Source organism: Bombus impatiens, unplaced genomic scaffold (genome assembly GCF_000188095.3).
Source record: "Bombus impatiens unplaced genomic scaffold, BIMP_2.2 scf_0102, whole genome shotgun sequence".
Classification (NCBI taxonomy): Eukaryota; Metazoa; Arthropoda; class Insecta; order Hymenoptera; family Apidae; genus Bombus; species Bombus impatiens.
This window is the reverse complement of record NT_176521.1, coordinates 98,699-120,074: the sequence shown is the minus strand read 5'-3', so window position 1 is coordinate 120,074 and position 21,376 is coordinate 98,699. Positions and strand designations below refer to the sequence as shown.

The 21,376-nt window shown below is 33.4% G+C and overlaps 1 protein-coding gene across 50 annotated transcripts in view; it reads left to right on the top strand.

Moving 5' to 3' along the window:
* LOC100749230 (calcium-activated potassium channel slowpoke) overlaps nucleotides 1–21,376 on the top strand; it is a 107,540-nt gene that overhangs the window by 55,590 nt on the left and 30,574 nt on the right. For 30 of the 50 annotated variants that reach the window (XM_033318559.1, XM_033318588.1, XM_033318589.1 and 27 more), the window contains exons 7-11: nucleotides 5,858–5,968; nucleotides 8,895–9,000; nucleotides 12,211–12,363; nucleotides 13,378–13,533; nucleotides 17,193–17,305. In XM_033318559.1, coding sequence (XP_033174450.1) covers nucleotides 5,858–5,968; nucleotides 8,895–9,000; nucleotides 12,211–12,363; nucleotides 13,378–13,533; nucleotides 17,193–17,305 — 639 coding nt within the window. Of the gene's footprint in view, nucleotides 1–158; nucleotides 251–5,857; nucleotides 5,969–7,040; nucleotides 7,147–8,894; nucleotides 9,001–12,210; nucleotides 12,364–13,377; nucleotides 13,534–13,943; nucleotides 14,057–17,192; nucleotides 17,306–21,376 lie in introns of all 50 variants that reach the window. The other 20 variants (XM_024364708.2, XM_024364700.2, XM_024364688.2 and 17 more) reach the window with 6 other exon arrangements.

Genomic DNA, 21,376 nt, shown 5'->3' with positions numbered 1-21,376 from the left:
GGTTCTCACCAAAAAAAAAAAAAAAAAAGAAAAAGAAAACATGACCGAGTCTTATGTAAAAAAAAAGAGAAACAAAAAAATAAAGCATACAAATTGCCACCCTTGTCACACAAGTGTATTGATGCGAGTGTTGTGTTCTGTTCTATCACGTGGTGTAGGCCATATTCGCCAGTTGTATCCCCGAGATAATTGACCTGATCGGGACGCGAAACAAGTATGGCGGCACTTTGAAGAACGAGCGAGGTCGCAGGTGAGAGACACAGCCAACCAACTAGCTTTCCCGAGTTGAGTCACCTTTCGCAGTCCTAATTACTACCAAACTGTTCATACTATCCCCCTTCTTGTATATGATGTACACCTGAATCTTCCTACAACAGCCCTCTCCCTGTCTCCAGCACGACGTCATGAAATTTGCCATATATTTTTTGTCCGTATGCACCTGGACATCTAAAGTACTTAACACACGATCGCATTTGCCTCGATGTCAGATTACCTACACGACCCCTTGATATGTTTCTATTGTCACAGATACACAGAATAGAATACTATATCTTTTACATCGACAAGCCTGAAAAAGAAATTCCTTGGATTGCCCGTTACGTTTTATATTTACACCCAACACACGTGTAAACATAATATACATAACACGTACGCGTGGGCACGAGCACGCGCGTTACATACACACGTATATGATGCATTATAAGTATATAAACGTATTATATTTATATATTTACGGTATTAGCGAGTAAATATATAAATATACACATATTATATTATACACGTATAGAGGCAGTGATTTAGAATCGCAGAATTGCAGTTCAGTACCGGCTCTTCGAACTAGTTGTCAGTGAGCGTTAATGCAACCGTGCTTCCACAGTCCCCGAGAACACAGTTCCCTAACCCTTGTCCACCGACACTATCAGTCAATCAGCTAGTCCAATTACCATCTCAGATTCACCATACCCCAGTAACTGGTGTTAGCTTGTTTGTTTACTTGACCGCACTTGGGACAAATACGGCTTTATCGCGCTAGTTTCCTCGAATCTTCACGAACAACGAGGAGCGAATGGTATATAAAGAAATTCATCTGGATGAAATTTTAATTAAAAATACTAGAAATTTATACCCATTTTATTTTTTTTTTTTTTATATTTTGAATCCTTCATTCTCAATTAAAGACGAAAGTTATACTTTGAAGGATACAATGACTGCGTAATAATGAATTAATTTGCATTCCTCGTTTTTCGAATTTCATCTAGTTGACATAATAACGATTCTCTTAACTGCAATTACATAACAAGTGAAAAGATCAATTCATCCGAATAACCTAGGCGTAGAAGAATATATCGCTACCTTGATGCCATAATGTACTTGACATTAGATTTCCGTATCCAATCGTCGTGCGTGTTTTTATCGTACAATAAAATTGTCAAATTGTTCGTGTTTGGCGACAAATATCCATCACTCGTACAATCATGTTTCGCGGACGTGGCACAGAGCACAGAAAATATATAAATAAGTACGTTGGAGCTGTATTTCTCTCTGAGTGCAAAGGGTCAACGCCCAGCATGTACCCTGCATTTTCAACTAATATTTAGGTCATATATATGTATATGGCCTAAAGTTGCAATACTTAAGTGTAATAACCTTGGTGTTTTAGACAGCATTAATTATTGTTTTTACGTGTAAATCTTGGAGAAAGGACAGTGGTAAAGTGAAATTCCGCCTTGGATTATAAGCTCACAGGATGGACCATGTGAATTGTTACAGATTTGTTTCTCTGGAACTAATAAGTACATCAGTGTAATTATTTTTTCTATGATTTATGGTATGTCTTTATGTTGTACGTATAACGGATATTTAGTAACTGGAAGATAAAAATATCGAAAGTTTAAAAAATACTGCTTTTGGCAACAATTGCTACAAATAATTTCTCACGAGATATCTATGACTCGTCCCATGCAAATGTAGTGAATCGAATAATGTTATTGGATCTACTACAGAAGAAAACGAAATGCTCCATGTTTTTAACTATTCCAAGTAGTAGAAACATTATAGTTAAATTGTATTATTAAATTAAATTTCTATTATTTATAACTAATTCTACAGATGTATAATTATTCTTCTGGAATTTAGTTCCCAAAAATGTTTTCATTATTCGTATATATGTTCTTAAATCTGTAATTTTTTTGCGTTTATTTGATCAAATAAGCTATAGCAGTGCATGAAATATTAATATATTCATTATGTTATATCCTAAGAAATTGATCAATTTTTATAAGTTCATTATTAAAAATTAGCGGATTTCGATACATCCATTATTAAGAGCTAATAAATTCTAAATCTTTATATATATATATAAATATTAAAAATAAGTAAAAATATATACATATTAATTATGTTGATTATCGAGTATTCTTTGTACAAGATATCTTTCACCTTCGTTTTCAGTTGCCTCGAGTATACAATTGTTATAAATAATTTTCTTTTGTTCTTCGGATGCAATAACAGCATTTCCAATGATACGAAATATTTATTAAATAATAATGTAATAAAGGAATTACGTTTCTGACAGTCTCCGAGATTACTTTGCGTAACAATTTATATGACTCACCCTGTATACGCTTTATATACGTATATCATCAGTACACGTATATAAAGCTGTATGTATACGCATATATGTACTTATATATTGCTAATCATGTGTCACGCGCTATTCAGGTTTTACGAAGGGATTGTCAATGGGCCAACAATATTTTAGACTAGGGACGATTTTGTATAGCCATACATATAACATCCTTCTTAAATTGAACATCATTTTATAATTTCCGTTAGCGGGATTACGCTTTTTTTGTAAGACAAACAATAAACTCAACACCACCGGTAATTAGAGTTCCTTCAATTATGTAAATGAAAATATACTTATACACGATTTACGCATACAAGTATGCAGAGTGAGCCAACACGGAATAAACCATACGCTCCATAAAACATCTAGATTGTCATTGTTATGGATATTTTTTTCAGAGTTACCAAGGTTATCAATCTCTTCCTAAATGAATCTATATGTTTTCCCCCTTGCATGTTGTAGCTAACGTTGATGAAATTTCCAACGTACAAGGTTAAAAGATACAGTTACAAACGAGCTAAATCGATGTCCTTTGGCAACGACGCGTTTTCTCTACGTAGCAATATTAATAAAATACAGAAACTATTTTTTCAGTTTTTTTCTGTCTTCCAGTTGGACTTTCAGGTTTTTCGAGATTTCCGGAATAATAGGTTTTCCTCTCTTCTCGCACGTTAGCTTTTTCCCTTTGCTGAAAGAGATCTGTGGTGTAAAAATAAACGGCTCGTGATAGATTGATTCGTTCGAACGGTATCATGGTGAAGATTAAAGATTTTCGTCGAAACGTATCGAGAAAAAGAAACCTGTAGATTTATTTAGAGGCAGTGATAACGTGGATAACTTTGAAAGCAATGATCCCCGGAGAAACAACAATACGGCGAATTCGTCGAATTTTTCTCCCTTGTTTTCGTCTCTTATTGAGAAAGGTATTTTGCAATCTATTTATCTCAACTCACTCTGTATAATTCATAGTCATCTTGATCTTATAGGCACACAGAGACAATAATTAACGGCAGTACTGTTGATCGTTGCACGTACTACTCGATACACCGAGCAGCGTCTTAGTGACAATATTAAGGTGTCACTCGTCGAATATATTCACTGTGTATGTTAAGTTTTTGCTTGATTTTTATCATTTATGCGATTTTATCGTCAGATCGGTAATATGTTCTTCGAGAAACTTGGTTAAACACAGCTTTCCGACAGGCACGAACTTGCGGCGAATTTTTTTGTGACGCACTCGACCGCGAGACAAATAGAGAAGCGCATCAAGCTCGATACGAGATGTACTCCTTCAAATGATTTTCCCGGTTCGCATCGTCAGTTATGTATAAATCGATCGGTGAATAATACTTGCCAAGAGTAACGGTTCGAATTGTGCGAACTCGACGTGCGAACATTTTTCCACATTCGATTTGTTCTCTCTACATGGGCAATAGGACTCGAACGACACGCGACTCTCTCCATTCTAGGGAATTATACACGATATACTCATAACTTATCTCATAAATACACGACACTCACGTTTCGACATTCACGTAACAAAGCGTCGGCCCCGTATAGTAGATTAAAGAATAACCTCATCTGTAAGGCCTAATTATTGATATTCATTTGTTCTGGCCCATGCTGGATTCAGTGGCACACAAGATCCGTGTGTTTATTATTTTTTTGATATTTTTATGACAGATTAAGATTCCACGCAGACGAACGATTTTTTTACTGGATCCGTGACAATTGTGTAGATACACACGAATATATATAAATATAAATATAACAATTATATTTAAGCACGACGATGTTTTAATGTTTTAATAATGTCAAATCAGTGATATAACAGTGCGGTTTCACGACAGTGACGCTTTGTGATTTGGTGAAATTATATTTTCAATGATGCAACACTCACGAGAGCGACACACATGAAATATAATAACGCAAAAATATAAAAATGCTGAATCATATAGCGCTACCACTGCGAAATCGCAACAATGTTGCATCGTTCATTTGCAGTGAGTGGGTCGATTACGATAGATTGTTGAAAAGCACGCGGAACTCGTTCGTCTGCATCGAGTTTAATCGTGGAACATCGTATAATCGCGCAAACCAGCCTGTGTCTGCTGAGTTCACGATGAGCCTCGCATTAGATGCCATCAAGTAGAGAGGATTGGGCATGGAATGTCTATGGCGAATTTTTTTTTTCTTATTCGATGCAATTAACACGTTATCGTCACTCTAAGCAGTATTTTGTATGAGTTATTTTGTACTAGCAAGAGTATGTGATTATTAATTCACACCGCACGTAGAATTAACACGACTAGAGATTTAAAAAAAAGTGAATCTTGTGCTTGTAACTTGATTGCAAGGATCGAACGTCAACGAGCCTGCACTCTTACGTATTTCATCCAGTTCTTTTTGTCATGTTTATCTTTTGTCTGTATAACTGTATGTCTAGCACAGATGATTTACCCACGTATGTGTGTGTGCGCGCGCGTGCTCGCTAGCGCGAGCGCGTGTGCGTAATTATTCGATCGCATTAGTTGGCTAAAACGACTCACTCCAATTCCTATCGCAGTTCTGGTAAGTTTAGTCCATTAATTAGTTCTACTTATATTTACGTCTACGTTACATGTATATATCTATATATCTATATATATATATATTATTTTATACATATATACATATATAAAAGAAAAGTAAACGGGAATACGTGCGATTTTTCTTAATTGTCAAGCAATAGTTTTTCGCAACGTTTGCAAAGTGAATAATTTGATTCTAAATTTCATTCGAACAGATGTATCGTTTTCGATCAATCGACGCGGATCTTCGAGCCGAAATTCGTTATTGTGGCAGCAGACTAAAATGGTGTACGAAAAAAAAAAAAAATGTTCTCAACGATGTCCATATTTTTTTCTCTTCTCACTCGGTTGCGTTGCTCTCGCGCAGATTCATTTGACCGTATTTACGCCCTCGAGCGGCATCGCGACAAGTGTACCCTCTCGAGGAACGTATTCAAAGAAAGAAAAGCAAATGGAAACAGCAGAAAAGCGGCTGGCTGGCAATCAGAGAGAGAAAAACGTAACGAAATCGTTAGTCGGTTGATACATATGTATGTATATTATATATAGAGCGTGTACACATGGTAGTTGCTTGTAAGTCTTTTTTATCTTTTTTTTTTATTTTTGACTGTCTGTACTTAAGCGGGAGTGGAATCTAATTCGTTCGTTGTGTTGGCAGACATATTGTCGTGTGTGGCCACATCACCTACGAATCAGTCTCGCACTTCCTCAAGGACTTCTTGCACGAGGATCGTGAGGACGTCGACGTGGAAGTTGTCTTCTTGCATAGGTATGGTTATCGATCCGATATTTTACTATACCTAATAAGACCTCGTGCATTTTTCTCCTAGTTTGATCTCATGTTGGTCAACGAACCACTGTATGATTGATCTATCTATAACAGACATTAACCTCTGACCTTTTCTTACATAGAACAATTAGACTGCTCAACGTAATTAGTGGATCGCTGCTCTAAACAGATTCATTGCACTAATCAAGCAAATGAAGGAGCTCTACGGGCTTGTTAGATCGATCGTACTACAATAACGATTAAATTTAAGACGATCGTTATTAGACACGCATTATATTCGAAAGAATATATAGATACAAATAGCGATATAAAAATCAAAGTGGGATCCCCTAATTGTTTTTAGCAGTGTACTTTCCTACGTGCATAGTGTTATGTACATTGCAGACAGATTATTATACGATTATACAGGATGACACATTTCTTTCCATATCCAATCTTAATTGTCGACTAACTTAATACAAATATGCGATCGATCTTGTACAATACAAATCCAATTACTATCAAAATTACATCTTAATGTCTCTTCACAATCAATTACCTTAAATATCACGATGTATTATATGTGCTAATCGTTAACCAATACAAAATTAAGTAAGTCTGCTACTGTAATCGTTACCGATAAGCAGTCATATCGAACAATGTCATGCGATATCGATGATTTTCATGAAATGAGAATAACCATGACTTGTAGTATTATAATGATGTGACAACTGGGGTAAGTGTAGGCTCACCGATTTCTGTAGGTTTCCCAATTATATTAGCTTTCCAGCGGTTATACGAACAAAGACGATCAGACCCTGTCGACTTGACGCTTATTTTCGTTATTTTTCATTTTCAAAGCGGAATTTCCCTCACTCGGGTTAATACGAATATTAATTGAAGATTGAATTTTCGAGGTTAACTGTTTTCATTGTCAACAGAGAGCTGAATGCACAGAGAAATGTACAAAGTAGGGGAAGCCAAGGGCACCCGGTGCGCCGATGCACGGTTTTGATTGTTCGAACACGATGGTCTGATCGTCATTGTCGTAAGGAGTGATCTGTGTTTCCAGGAAAGAGCCAGATCTCGAATTGGAGGGTCTCCTGAAGAGGCATTACACGACCGTGGAGTTTTTTCAGGGCACTATGATGAATGCTGTGGACCTGGAGCGTGTCAAGGTATCCCGAACCCTAAAACAACCATCACACGAAAACCTCCGCCAAATCAAACAACCTAATACCAATCTCCTCTTTGCGTGGCAGCTCATGCTTCTTATTTCCTTGTAGTTTTTTAGGTTTTTGCGCGGTTATTTACTCAACAATTTAATCTTATATCGATCGAACGATATAGATGTCTGATATATAGATGTCTATATGTTATGCGTATTTTAATTCACGACATGGAAGTGTACATAAAAAACGTATGCGTTCTTAGTTGTAGCCAGGTTTATACATCTTCTTCTTTACTTCTTTCGATTTGTATTTCTACAACCTTCTTTCTTCCTTCTATTCTTCTTCTATTTCATGTGACTAATTATACGGTTGACCGTTGTTTATTTGGGATCCAGGTATGAGATTTTTCCTTGTGGTGTCATGTAACGACGAACAATTGGAATAATTGGTCAAATATGATGAAGTACTTTAAGAATTCATCGAGGGTGTTTTACAGAGAAACCTTGAAAGGAATAATTTGCTTCATTCAATGATGTATTTTTCAATCTCCACCACGAATTACATTCTTTCTGATATATTTTCTATCTTGAACAATCTTGTAGCTCAAGAGCTGTTGTTACTCTAGAAATCATTAAAAGAATGTACATCTATCTCACCATTTACTAATATTCTTATCCTCGTCATCGTTTATGAAACAGTCGTTTTTATCGTATGACATCACTCTTAGGAACGAATATTTCAAACAAAATGCTTCTTCATATATTCCGAGGTTACGCAGAGAACCGCATTTAATCATTTATAAAAATCACTTTATATATATAATATATGTTGGTGTATGTACATACTACACGCATATATGTACGATTTATACGTAGAAAGCAATTGCTTGTGACTGCATGGTATGCTGTAATGAGCTATGGAGCCGAATCAGCGTGCAGTAGAGACTTACTTAGATCTATTATACTACATGATATATATATATATATATATATATATATATATATATATATATATATATATATATATATATATATATATATATATATATATATATATATATATATATATATATATATATATATATATATATATATATATATATATATATATATATATATATATATATATATATATATATATATATATATATATATATATATATATATATATATATATATATATATATATATATATATATATATATATATATATATATATATATATATATATATATATATATATATATATATATATATATATATATATATATATATATATATATATATATATATATATATATATATATATATATATATATATATATATATATATATATATATATATATATATATATATATATATATATATATATATATATATATATATATATATATATATATATATATATATATATATATATATATATATATATATATATATATATATATATATATATATCGTATATCCTTGACTTCCGAGGAAGTGTACTTAATTTCTCTTTTTTTTTCAAATGATGAAACGTAGATAATGTATCGATAAAGCCTTTAGAAGCTTAGATGGCTGCTGTTCCTCGAAGGTCTGACAAACACGACAGCATTATTACGTTTATACCACTTACATTATAAGTCGAATCTCCGCCCATCTCTGGCGGCCTACTCAGCGAGAAATCTCGCAAAAAAGGCGTCCACCGATATCTGAGGTGAACATTATTTATGAAAAGAAACGTATCATTTTGTCGGGCCCGTGCCATTTAGGAAACCACCAGATCTCGAGCTGGAGGGACTATTCAAACGGCACTTCACCACCGTGGAGTTCTTTCAGGGGACCATCATGAACCCCATTGATCTGCAAAGGGTCAAGGTGAGTGTGATACTCTAATTGTTCAAATCAAATAATAATCCTCGATTCCCTATCTCTTCTGAACATGCAAGACAAAACCTATAATAATTACACCGACTTGTATCAACTTGTGTATTATTTGGCGAATGCCACTGTGCACATATATATAATCTGTGTGTATAATCTGACCACAGTAGTAACAAAATTGTTGAAAATTGGGCTACGTATCGTTGGCGAAAAGCATTCAATCTGTAACCTATTCTATTTTCTGTGTCAGTTTATGATAATAACAACGAGGACAATTTTTATGATTCATTTTTTATTTAATGTTTGTTCATAGTATCTACAAATTGCCTGAACTTTAGTTAGAATTATTTTATGAAAGTGACCCCCTTTACCTACATAAGCATAGGTTAAATAATAAAACAAAAAATACCGATTATTGGTACTGAACTTTCGACATTTACCGAGGCGTGTAATTAAAAGTAGTTGATGTTTAGTCAATATTAGCCGAGATTTCTCGATTCTGCGCGGAAAACTAATATAAAAATAAAATTATGAAAAAGTTTATGTAGAAAATGTATAAAATGGACTTCAGTGAAATGGATTTCAATGCCGTAAAAAAGCCGTAATTTATTCACGACTACTTATAACAATCGGTGTCCTATTCAAGACACTGTAAAATTTGTCTAAAGGATATAAAGTCACTGCATTTAAAAGGACTAATTCTATGAAATTTCTTTCTGATATTTCGTTGTGAAGAATTTTTATGTATTTTCAATTGCCTCAAAAATGCTCCACTGTTTTTAGATTAATTGGTCATATCATACATACATATATATACATATATATATATATATATATATGTACATAGATATACATCTTTGTGCTCAACATCCACAGGATCATCGAATTGTCGTATTCCTTCGTTTGTGTCGTAGCAGCTTCCATGACGTAGTATTATACTTGTACTTTGAACTTTATGCCTCTTGACAATATGTGTTAAAAGTTCCATTGTTTACGAACTTTCTTTAACACTTAACTCCCTTTACCCATTTTCTTATTTATAAATATTACATTTTCAGTATCATTGACATTCCCAAACCATTTGTAATTTTACTCCGAACTTGATGGTCAGTCGGAAGATTCTAACATTCGTTACATCATTTCGTTTCCTCCATTTATCTGATTTTATGTTTTTCTCTAAGATAATGGAAACCATCTTACTTCTTAATAACGTATGTAACAACGTATGAAGTTTAACACGTGATATTTTCAAACTCTCGTCAATGGTATTTGATTTCTTAAATTCTTGAATATTTTTTTATGAAAATATCAAATGTTTTAAAATAAGACTAATTTTTGGAAATTTAATAGACTAATTTTTGGAAAATGTAGAATTGAATGAAGTTTCTGTTACGTTCATAAAAACACTCACATAAAAAAAAAATCGAAGGTTAATTAGAACCATCCCTCATTTGGTCCCTACTTTATTATGTGAATGATAGTTAAAACGAGACATGTTGTATTCTAGATGCTGCTTTAGTCATCATCATATTATTAATCACAAAAAGTACGAGGATATAGTGTCATGGTTGCTGCTTCTAATAATTAGTAGTCGTTCGAAAATTGACATTCTGCGAAAGGACAAATGTTGTTGTTCCAAAATGGTTGTTGCCTGTATGTTCCCTTCTGTGCACATTGACGATGTTTCATGGAATCCCTTTGACGCGCTTTCTATGCTGTCATCTGCTTTCGTGTTCCGTCAATATGTAATAGCTCGTACAAGTTTAATCGAACAAACATACACGATACTTCACGAACGTTCGTGGTAAAAGTTTCGTAACGAACATTAACATTTTGAACATCTTCCGTACAATGTATCGTTGCGATTAAATTCGATTCTTCGATCAAATTTCGCCAGGGATCAGCAAAAAATGTTCGATCTCGTAAAGGAAATATTCTTAGTCTCTTCTAACGCGTGTTAACATGCATACGTTCTGTCGTCTGCGTCAAATTGCGTGATAAAGACTCTCTCGACGGTTGTTTACTACCTTTGGATAACAACCATGTCGTGTCTACGTGTCAATCCAGGTGGGTAAGTGCTTGTGAATGGAGTTTAAGTGAATAATTATACTTTCTAAGAATTTACTTTCTGTTAGAGACTTAGTTTTCCATTATAACAGTGAGTCACGATTATCTATTAAGTATATCATATAGATTCTGCATTAAGAAAAGAAAAATGACAGAATAGTATGCTTGGCTATTTGTACAATATTTCTTTTACAACGATTAAATTTACATCAGATTAGTAGATAAGCATGTTGACACTACTTTGATACCATGAATTTTAGCGATTCGTCGTTTGATTCACGTCGCAACAATTTGCTTTCCTACTTTGTTATTGTTTTTAAAATGCGTCGGAGGTACGTGCAATTATATTTGTATAATATCATACTTAGATTGCGCTCGAATATCTATGTAAACTCATATTTTGAAATGTTGAAATGAGTATTTTCAGTATTTTATATATTCTTGCATATTGTGTAAATTCTACACATTTTTGTACTTTTAAATTTCCTATAAATGCATAAAAATCTTCAGTCTAATACACAATATTAATAAGATATCAATAAAAATTCTTAACAAAATATATTCATTTTTGAAGATTCTTTTCTAAATATAAGCACGTCGATTTTTGAAAAAGTGCATCTGTTCCCACGTGTCTACGACGCATAGTACCATTTGCTAGTTAACGCTTACAACGAAATTTTGAGACGTAGCTGCATATTCCTGCATACTCAATGTGATCAGAGATTAGTTGTTCCATGCTCTTTTTGTCTTCCTTCCTTCATTTCTACCCCGACATATTTTACTTGATTAGAAAACCACATTATACCGCGCATATGGCGGATTTTACTTTTTTAATTATTCCCTAATTATTGAACATTCATTAGGTTGTATTCCAGATTCGAAAGCAATATATTGAACATTTGATATTATCTATATAATTGCTATACTCGCATTGAATAAAACCGATCAAACAGACTAAGTTTTGCGCTACGATTTTCTTTCGCTACGATTTCTTAGTTTCAAATTTGTTCAAAAGCAGTTTCTATTTTGCAATTGCTTTCTGACCATCGACCCCATCCCAAAATACGTATACACCTTCTTCGATTCATTGTTCCGTTAAAAAAGCAACGTAGAACAAAATGGTTCGATCCTTTTTAGGTCCACGAGGCAGATGCGTGTTTGGTACTGGCGAACAAGTACTGTCAAGATCCAGATGCGGAAGACGCGGCAAACATCATGCGTGTCATCTCCATCAAGAATTACTCGGATGACATTCGCGTTATCATTCAATTAATGCAATATCACAACAAGGTATTTCTTCTACGAATCGTTTGATAATTCATAATTCATGTTCCTGTCTCAACTATATAACGTCTTTGTTTGAACATTATTAAAATGTTCATCGTGATGACGTATTTTGGTATTTTAATTAAACTTTGGACGATGGAAATTTATGGAAAACTTACGAAGATACTTTATACTTTCTAATCTACCACGTTAGATAAACTTTTATTTTTAAGCGAATTTTAGTACGACAAAGGTAAAGTTGCGTTTGCAATTAGTTTCTCTTTCCCTTTTTAGTGATAGTTGAAATGTTTCTTATTTTTGTACGTAGTTTGCTTAATTTGTATTTATATTATTTGATATCGAGAAGAGAAGGCTGGAAAATAAAATTTCTTAAGGTCGAAAGAATCGAGACTGTAATCTCCACACCTTTTCCGAATGAATCGATTAAAAGCCAACAGTGCAATTTATCTAGCTCGCCACCCCCTGATGAGCGAGCTGGGGGCGGAGCGTAGCTGTGAGGTATGACCACAAAAGTCGAGGTACTCACGAAAGCTCTGGCCTGCAGCACTTCTTGTGTATAGTAATTATTGGTATTCTTCTTGTATCCTCTGTATCTGAGAACATACTTTATATCTTTTTTTTTCTATCTTCTGTATCCAACGGGTACATTGATAATAGTGTTCTAGTAACATTTGGCGAGCTACATTATTTTCAGTTTTGTTTTCTTTTTATAAACTTTCAATATTAGAATCAAGCTCAAATTTTTGAGTGTATATTTTCCAAAAAGTCATTCAAGTTTCCAAAAGTACGCTGTTGTAAATTTATAAAATTTCTCTGAAAAATATTGATAGTTCCTTAATTTTAAATAACAATTGTCTTTAAAAATGATGCCACCGAGCTACATAGCCTTGCACGATCAGAATTCATGACAGCTCAGACTGTACAACTATGTTAAAATAAATGTTAAACTTATTAAATCTTACAAAAGCACGGTGCATGGCAAACATTACTACGGTGATTTATAATTTTCCATTGTAGGCCTACTTACTAAACATTCCATCATGGGACTGGAAACAGGGCGACGACGTGATTTGCCTAGCTGAATTGAAGCTGGGTTTCATCGCACAGTCCTGTCTAGCGCCGGGTTTCAGCACGATGATGGCCAATCTCTTCGCCATGCGTTCCTTCAAGACGGTCAGTAGAATGTCGTTCTACGGACGACAGACTGAAAATCTGCCGATTTTTTCATCTATGCATGTGTGAACAAGGTTCCTTAGGTTTTTCACTGTTAAATTGTTCACAGTGATCCCGTGATCCTTATCGCTTCTTATTTCATGATTTTATATAACCGATGATCGGCAACAACGTTATTTTCTATTTCCACATTCATAGTCTTCAAAAATATATTAGACACTATGTTTATTGTTGGAAAATTATTATCTTCTGGCTATGTCGAGTTCCAATTCGAATAAGAAATATACGCAAATTGAATAAAGAACGAAATATCAAGATGTGAAATTTTTGTGTCACTGTGAGCAAACGCGCGAATCCGTACATGCATAGGAGCGTGTGTAATTTAGAAATGGTTGGTTGATTGGTACCAGTCACCCGATATGCAGGCTTGGCAGAATGACTACCTGCGTGGAACTGGAATGGAGATGTACACCGAAACACTGAGCCCTACCTTCATTGGAATGCCCTTTGCCAAAGCCACTGAGTAAGTCCATGACCAATCCAACATCCAACAGATACCTGCATATCTGATTCAAGAGACGAGATTCTGTGGTTCCGCTCGTTTGTGTGGAGTCGTTGTATAATTATATTTCTCCGTATTCTATTAACAACTCACTAAATACGATAACTACTTTATCAGTTTATATTAGATCTGATTAGTTCTTCTTTATTCCTTTTGAATTATTTTTGAATTTGAATTATTTTTGCTATAATTAATTACTAATATACCGAGAAGTGATCGAGTAGCACGCCCGATAATTTGCCAAATTCGAGAAATATGTAATTTCGTTGTTTCATATCGTATTTTCATAGTTTCTGTTACGTTACACATTGCTATGATTTTTTAACGAGAGTTCGAATTAAGGTACTTATTTTCCTAAAAACATATTGATAATGTTTATTCAGAAATTCTAATATTTTCTTACAGTATGTATATCGAAACGGTATTACAAATTTTTACACACGTAACTGCATTTTCAAATATAGGGTTCCATGCTTACGACTAAATTCGTTAAATGAATTCTCCATAACAGTAAAAATAATTAGACGGTTTTTTAAATTTGTTTAAATTGTTAAAAATTAAATCGGTTAACTACTTCATGGTATATTAAAATCGAACAAAACCTACAAGATACAATCAACAGCTAGTTTCAATCGCTTAAGATAAATTTGAAAAATATATAATGTAACATGTTACTCGTTTCATATATCTTTCACATATTTCTTTGGCTTCGAGTTCCCGTATTCTTGATAACAATTCTGTTCCTGTCTTAAATAATTAACAAGAACAGTAACTTTTATTTGATTCAAGCTTTCTATCGAAATAATATTACTAAAATATAATATTAATATCATGTAATATAAATATCAAAAATTTTTCTTAAGAAGTTGAGGGTCGTAGGTTTATCAAAAGATACAGATAACAGGATGTTCACGGCGGTAGTCGAAGATACCAATGGACTTTTAGTTGTGAAGGTTTCTTGGCTCCGTAAATATTCTCCTTTCTCGCGGAGTATTCACTTTAATGAACGTAGAATCTGGAATGGCTCGGCTAAAAAAAGCCTCTCAGAAAAGCACGTATAGTTGGTTGAAGAATTCTCACCGCAGCAATCCCTGTCTCAGAGCAACATGGATTCGGTCGACCAGTTCGCGCTCTTTTTGTACCCACGTAACGATGGCGGAATCACTCGAGAAAGGTTCACAGTCTCTTGAATCGGAAAGAAAAAAAAAGGGATAAAGCTTCGCCTCGCCTATGTCTTTCACTACGCTCCACTCCGCTATATACATTATATGGATTATATCTATATATTTATATCTATATCTGTATCTATACTAAATGAACGTATTAACTGTATATTGTACAGTACGTATCTGTGCTCTACACCTAATCGATGTAAGCCACCTCTAATCGCTTCAGTAACGTTTCTGTATTTTTCACTCTTTTTCTGTAAGTTTTACGTGTAATATGAATTCGATCGGGTACCATGGACTAAAAGGACACGACAAATCAAACGTTTCTCTTTAAAATAATTTTAAGTGGTCGAAGAAATAAATAGATGTTATTCTGTTCCTTTTTCTTCTTGTCTAGTATGAAGAACGCGATTCAAGATATAAATCAGGGATCAAAGTTAGTTAGGAAATTCCACAGAGTAAACTTTATTTGTTTTCTAAGTTAGAATAACAACTGGAATCTGGAAATTTGAAAGACCATTGAAGCGTGCGTATATATCATCATTTTAAATAACTGATCGTATCCAATTCTTGTACAAATGCGACGACTATTGGAACGAATCTGTAATTACGGAAAGCTTTTTATTATGTGGCAACCTTTTTCCGAAAAGTCAAAAACGTATCTAAGTATCGTAAACGTTAGATTAAATATATGAACCACTCCGAAGCCAAATTAAACAACTCCGTCGCTTCCGAAAATTTCTTAGTTTTATTCAAGTCAGAATACATGATCAGTGCTGAAGTTTTCAAAAAGCAAACGACGAAATATATTTGGTATGGAAAAATTTGATCCCTTAATACGGATACATAAAGGGTACGGTTTTGCAAATAATCATCCCGAATTGAAAGTTGTTTCTTATATTTGGAGAATTTTCATCAAACCTAACTCATATCTTACATTTATGAATATTTTATTCCTTATTAAGTTTAATATTCCATGGTATCGTCCGATTCGAAAATTTATCGCACGTATAATGAAAATTTGCAACAACAACGAGCATTAACGGCAACTGGATGATAGGTAAGCATTAGGAACTATAGCTAGTAGGTGTAATCTCGATTTCGCTAGTGATTCGATCAGTCTTGAAAGACAATTTTATGCTTCAGGATCGAAGGTACTTACACATCAACAGAATTTTCTACGCGTCGTGTCGGTAAAAAGAGCGCTGTTTGTTGCTAACGGGATTTAGGGCTCAATCGTGTATAAAATGGTGCTTATAGTACTACAAACGATTCAATCGCCAATGTCGGCCTATCACGAGCGACAGATGACTTGCAATCAGTCAACGTAATTGCGGTTAGGTGTACAATTTACGAGGAGCTATATTTTAACAAAGATCGTACACGATCGAACTGTGCATCATAATCTGTCACGAATTATGGAGGATAATGTTAGTTCTACGTTCATATTTCATTTTATTTGGAATATATCCAGCGAGGATCAACGAAACACAAAATTTCAGCGCAAAACAACTTCTCTTCCCATCTTTGCTGCCCATCAAGAAAAACACGAAGAAATAAAACACACTTCAAATATTACAAATTACATACAGGTCATATGAAAAAAAGAAATGTAGCTAGATTTCGTAGAATATTATATTAAACCTGTTAATCGAACTTTTTTTCCAGAAAGCTAAGATAATTAGACCGTTCCTTTGCAACTTCGTATCGTCTTTGTTATCGATGAATTCATTTGCTCGAGAAATTATAAATCTGGCGTATTGACATGACGTGATAATAATCGTGCGAAACAATGTATTCAACCTTGTTTGCCTGCACGACGAGATGCAGACCACGGGTCAGCGTCCCTCCTCGTGTCAGGTCTCAGTCAGTATCTAGTAGATTTTGAAAGGTTTGATGACGTGGGGCTTGATTGGTTGGTGTTTCAGTCGCCGGATACTCAGGCGTGGCAGAATGATTACCTGCAGGGCACGGGCTGCGAGATGTACACGGAAACCCTCTCCCCGTCCTTTACCGGGATGACATTTCCCCAAGCCAGCGAGTAAGTTCTCGCTGCCATTGGTTGTCATACATTTGCAGTACATGTCAATATCGACAACATCATGCATACACAAACATATTATACTTATATACGAACATGTAGCATCGGACATAGTAAACGTAACGATACGTTCATCAATTTTTACCGATTCTTATACAGATTACACATGTGTACGTACAGTGGTTTACGAAAGTATTCGAACGCTTATGAGAACTCTTTATGAATACATTATGTGCATTATATAAGACATTTGAACATTTTGTAAATACCGTAATCAGATATGATTATCATGATTATATTGGTAGTATTCTTTGGAAAGAATCTGAATTTTGTGCAAGTATATATTTCACAAAAATCAAAAGTATTTAATGAATATTCAATAGAATCATTTTTAAGACTTATTATATGTTCAAGATGACTATTCATTTCTATACTAACTTTTTGCTGTATATACATTAGCAGTAAATGTCTTGTACATTCTTCTATGTACATTTTGAAATTGCTTTTAAATTTTATCGACGTAATCATGACAGTCGTGTGATATTACAGTGTTAACGATATATCAAAATGTTTTCTATAACAGACATAATATATGTATATACATGAAAGTCTTCTATGATCGAAATACTTTTACGAGCCACTGTATAGAACAACATATAAAATATACAAAACATGTACACACATATAAAATGACACTATAGTGCGAGATTTTGTTTCTCTGCCTGTTTATATTGTTGATCTCGCACATTTTTTTAATGTACTTCTCTGATACTCCGTTGTGGAACGTGTACATATATACTATTATATTCGTACGCGATTAGAATTTGTCACCCCTCACCTCAGTTTTATTTTTTGATCCTTTAAACGTTTTTTCTTCTACCGGAGTCTCTTTTGGCTAGCCGTAGTTTTTGTTTTTGTTTTGTTTGGTACTTTTGGTATTTTGAATGTATCTTTGGAAAATTTTCACACCACGTTGGGCAGAATCGTTTTATGATATAATAACGTTTGTTATTTTTGTTTTAACCAGCTCGCTGGTATTTGCCACCGATTTGTTGGAACAATTTTGCACCAATCCTTTTTATACTGTAGTAGTAGTAATGCCAGATCGATGCAGATTTCGTGACGACTAAAAAAAGTGTATATTTTAAGATCTTGATATGTAAATATTACTTTCTAAAGCATACAAAGTAATAGTATAGATAGTTTTTGAAAATATTTTATAAAGAAGGAAATTTCTGTAAATATTTTAAATGTTTTGTAAATGTTCGTTTGTTTGCTCTAGTAAGATATGATATTTTTGCAATTTTCAAAATATTAAAGAAATCTTGTTTGAAGATATAAATTTGTGAAATATATAGTATCAAATATATATATAGGTAAGGTAAATATAAAGCTGTAATAGTATGAAAATATAATAGATCTAGAAAGTTTAAAGTTTAATTGATAAATGTGCTCGTTAATATATTATTTAAATTGTAGATATTAAAAAATATTTTATTTAACGAAATCTGCATACTTTCTATAAGATTGTATTTTGTTTTTTTAGTGACGTCTTTACAGCTTCGTACAATATAAAATAACGAAATTTATTATTCATTCTATTAATTCAATTTCACTTAGTATATATCTTTGACATTTTATGCATTAGTTTTTTCCAGGGGTGGAGACGGGATTTCTTTCTATTTTTATTCTTCTTATAGTGTGTGTTCCTAGTTGTAGCGTTCTAATCTTCTCTTAACAAAACACGTTCGTTGTACACGCATGCCTGCTGCTCTCTACTTTATATCAGTCGCATACATTCAATCTCGAATTTTGAATGTGTAATACGTCACGTGAATTATAGAAAACATCCTGAACGAGTTCGCAGTTTTACTTCCCAAGTAGGCCATTTCTTAATATATTCTACACACACACAAATTCTATTAACAATATAATGAATTTTGCCGACAAAAAGCAGTTATTTTAAGTACATTTCTTTTTAATTCTTATTCTTTGACATTTCTTATACCTTACGCCTATTCTGTATTGTTTTATATCCAATTCTTTACCATCTTCTTCCTCTTCTTTACTGCTCAAAACAATTGGAGAATCGTTACCTACCTCACCTTGATTTGTATGTTCACTTTTTGAGTCCATTTGTTTTTTTCAATATTGTTATAAAGTCAACGTTTAGTATCGTAAAAATAACAAATATCAAACTGCATATAAGACTTCATTTTTTTTTATTTGTCCAGAGCAATAGAAAGATTTATAATTACCTATGCAATTATTTTGAGCAGTGTATATATTATCATATATCCTCTTTGATTTTTCTATTTAGCTGCCAAATACAAGCACCTCGTTTGGTATATTATTTACTTTATTTCACATTAGTCGTTCTTTCCTTCTTTAATCCTGTCACCATTTTCCCAATTTATTTTTGCCTATTTCTTTGTACTTTTCTTATTTCTTTTCTAGACATCTCTACTATACCAGTTACTATTTCTTCTGTCGCTATTCTACTCCTCCATCTTGGTACGCTTTCTTATTTCGTTTTTCCTTTTTATCTTCCTCTTTCACCATTCTGTTCTTTCTTTCATTACCATTCTTCAGATGTCCTTTCTGTACCTGATCTTTACCATCTTCTTTAGAAACTGCTGTGTGTTTTTCTCTTTACATTTCTTCCACGAGTTTTTTTCATTTTCTACCTTTTTTCTTTTATAGTATCTCTTCTTTTTTCCTTCTCCGTGTCACCCCTTAGCACTTCCTTTCTTTTGGCCCAAAGTCTTCTGTACCGATTCTTTTCCGTTTACAGAGTCTCTGCTACTTCATTCGAACTTCTTTTCTTTGTCAAAATCAATTTCATGTACCCCTTATCGAACATCGAAGTTAAATTTCTTGATCTACAAATTTATCAACGAAAAGATTTCAGTATTTAACTCATTATATAAATCGTCATTGATTTATGTACACTCTTGCTGCTATTGTAACACAGTATTTTTGAATCCTTAGAGGCGTTGGTCTTTATACTTCATTACAGTTATATCCCTTTATCTGATTTTTGCACTACATTTATTCTATGCACCATTACTAATGCTGAACATTATCAAATCTCTATGATATTAAAATTGAAATGAAAAAAAGAAACAGTTTTATACTTTATAATTTCAGTTGTACATAATCAAGAATCGAAGTGATCAATGGAAACGTAGTTAAAATATTTTAATAAGGACTTTTTATGAATAATTAAATAATCGTATAAGTATAATAAATTTAAGTTGATCCCTAAAGCATATTGCGAACAGAGAAATTAAACCTAACAATGTTACTCTTATTGTTAACTAAAATATACGTATAACGTAATTTATCTTAATTAAGAAATTATATTTTTTACATTTTCAGAGTGTATACCACTTGTGTAATGAATGAAGGTTAATCGTTATGCATTGCAACTACAAGTTACAATGAAACTATGAATTTTGATAAAAATATTGGAATGTTAGGTTGACACGAATTTTCTAGTCTTGATTAACAAGACCGCACCATTTTTCAAAAGTTAGTTTACTCAGCACTTGCTATATGCGTACTTAGGGTTTTATTGGTCTAGTCTAACGTAAATCTGTTAGTTTTGCACATGTCTGATGTCTTGTCACGATTTATTTTGCGTGTGCCAGAATACGTAATATAATCTATTAAACTCGAGTACTATTAGATACTAGGCATCTCTTAATTATAATTGCGCCATTTAGCATTTATTATTCGCGTTGCGCTTAAAGGCAACAACAACACTAGTTGGTCTCTTATCCGAGTTTTCGACTAGCGTAGGATATTTTATAGCCAATTAGTTTAGACAGCACTAGACTTCTTCTGTCTTCGCATGATTCGAATATATCTAATATTTCTCAACCTATCTATTCCACTGCTTGCTTTTGCATGTCCCTTTTGCTGTCTCTTTCCTTACCGAGGTGGCAGAATAGAGCGTTTTACATTCATTGATATCACGATATTAGGAAAGAAATTAATGTATATTTTCAAATAAGTTTTTAGGGGAATTTTTCACAAAGTAAAAGTATATGCACTTGATGCGCTCTG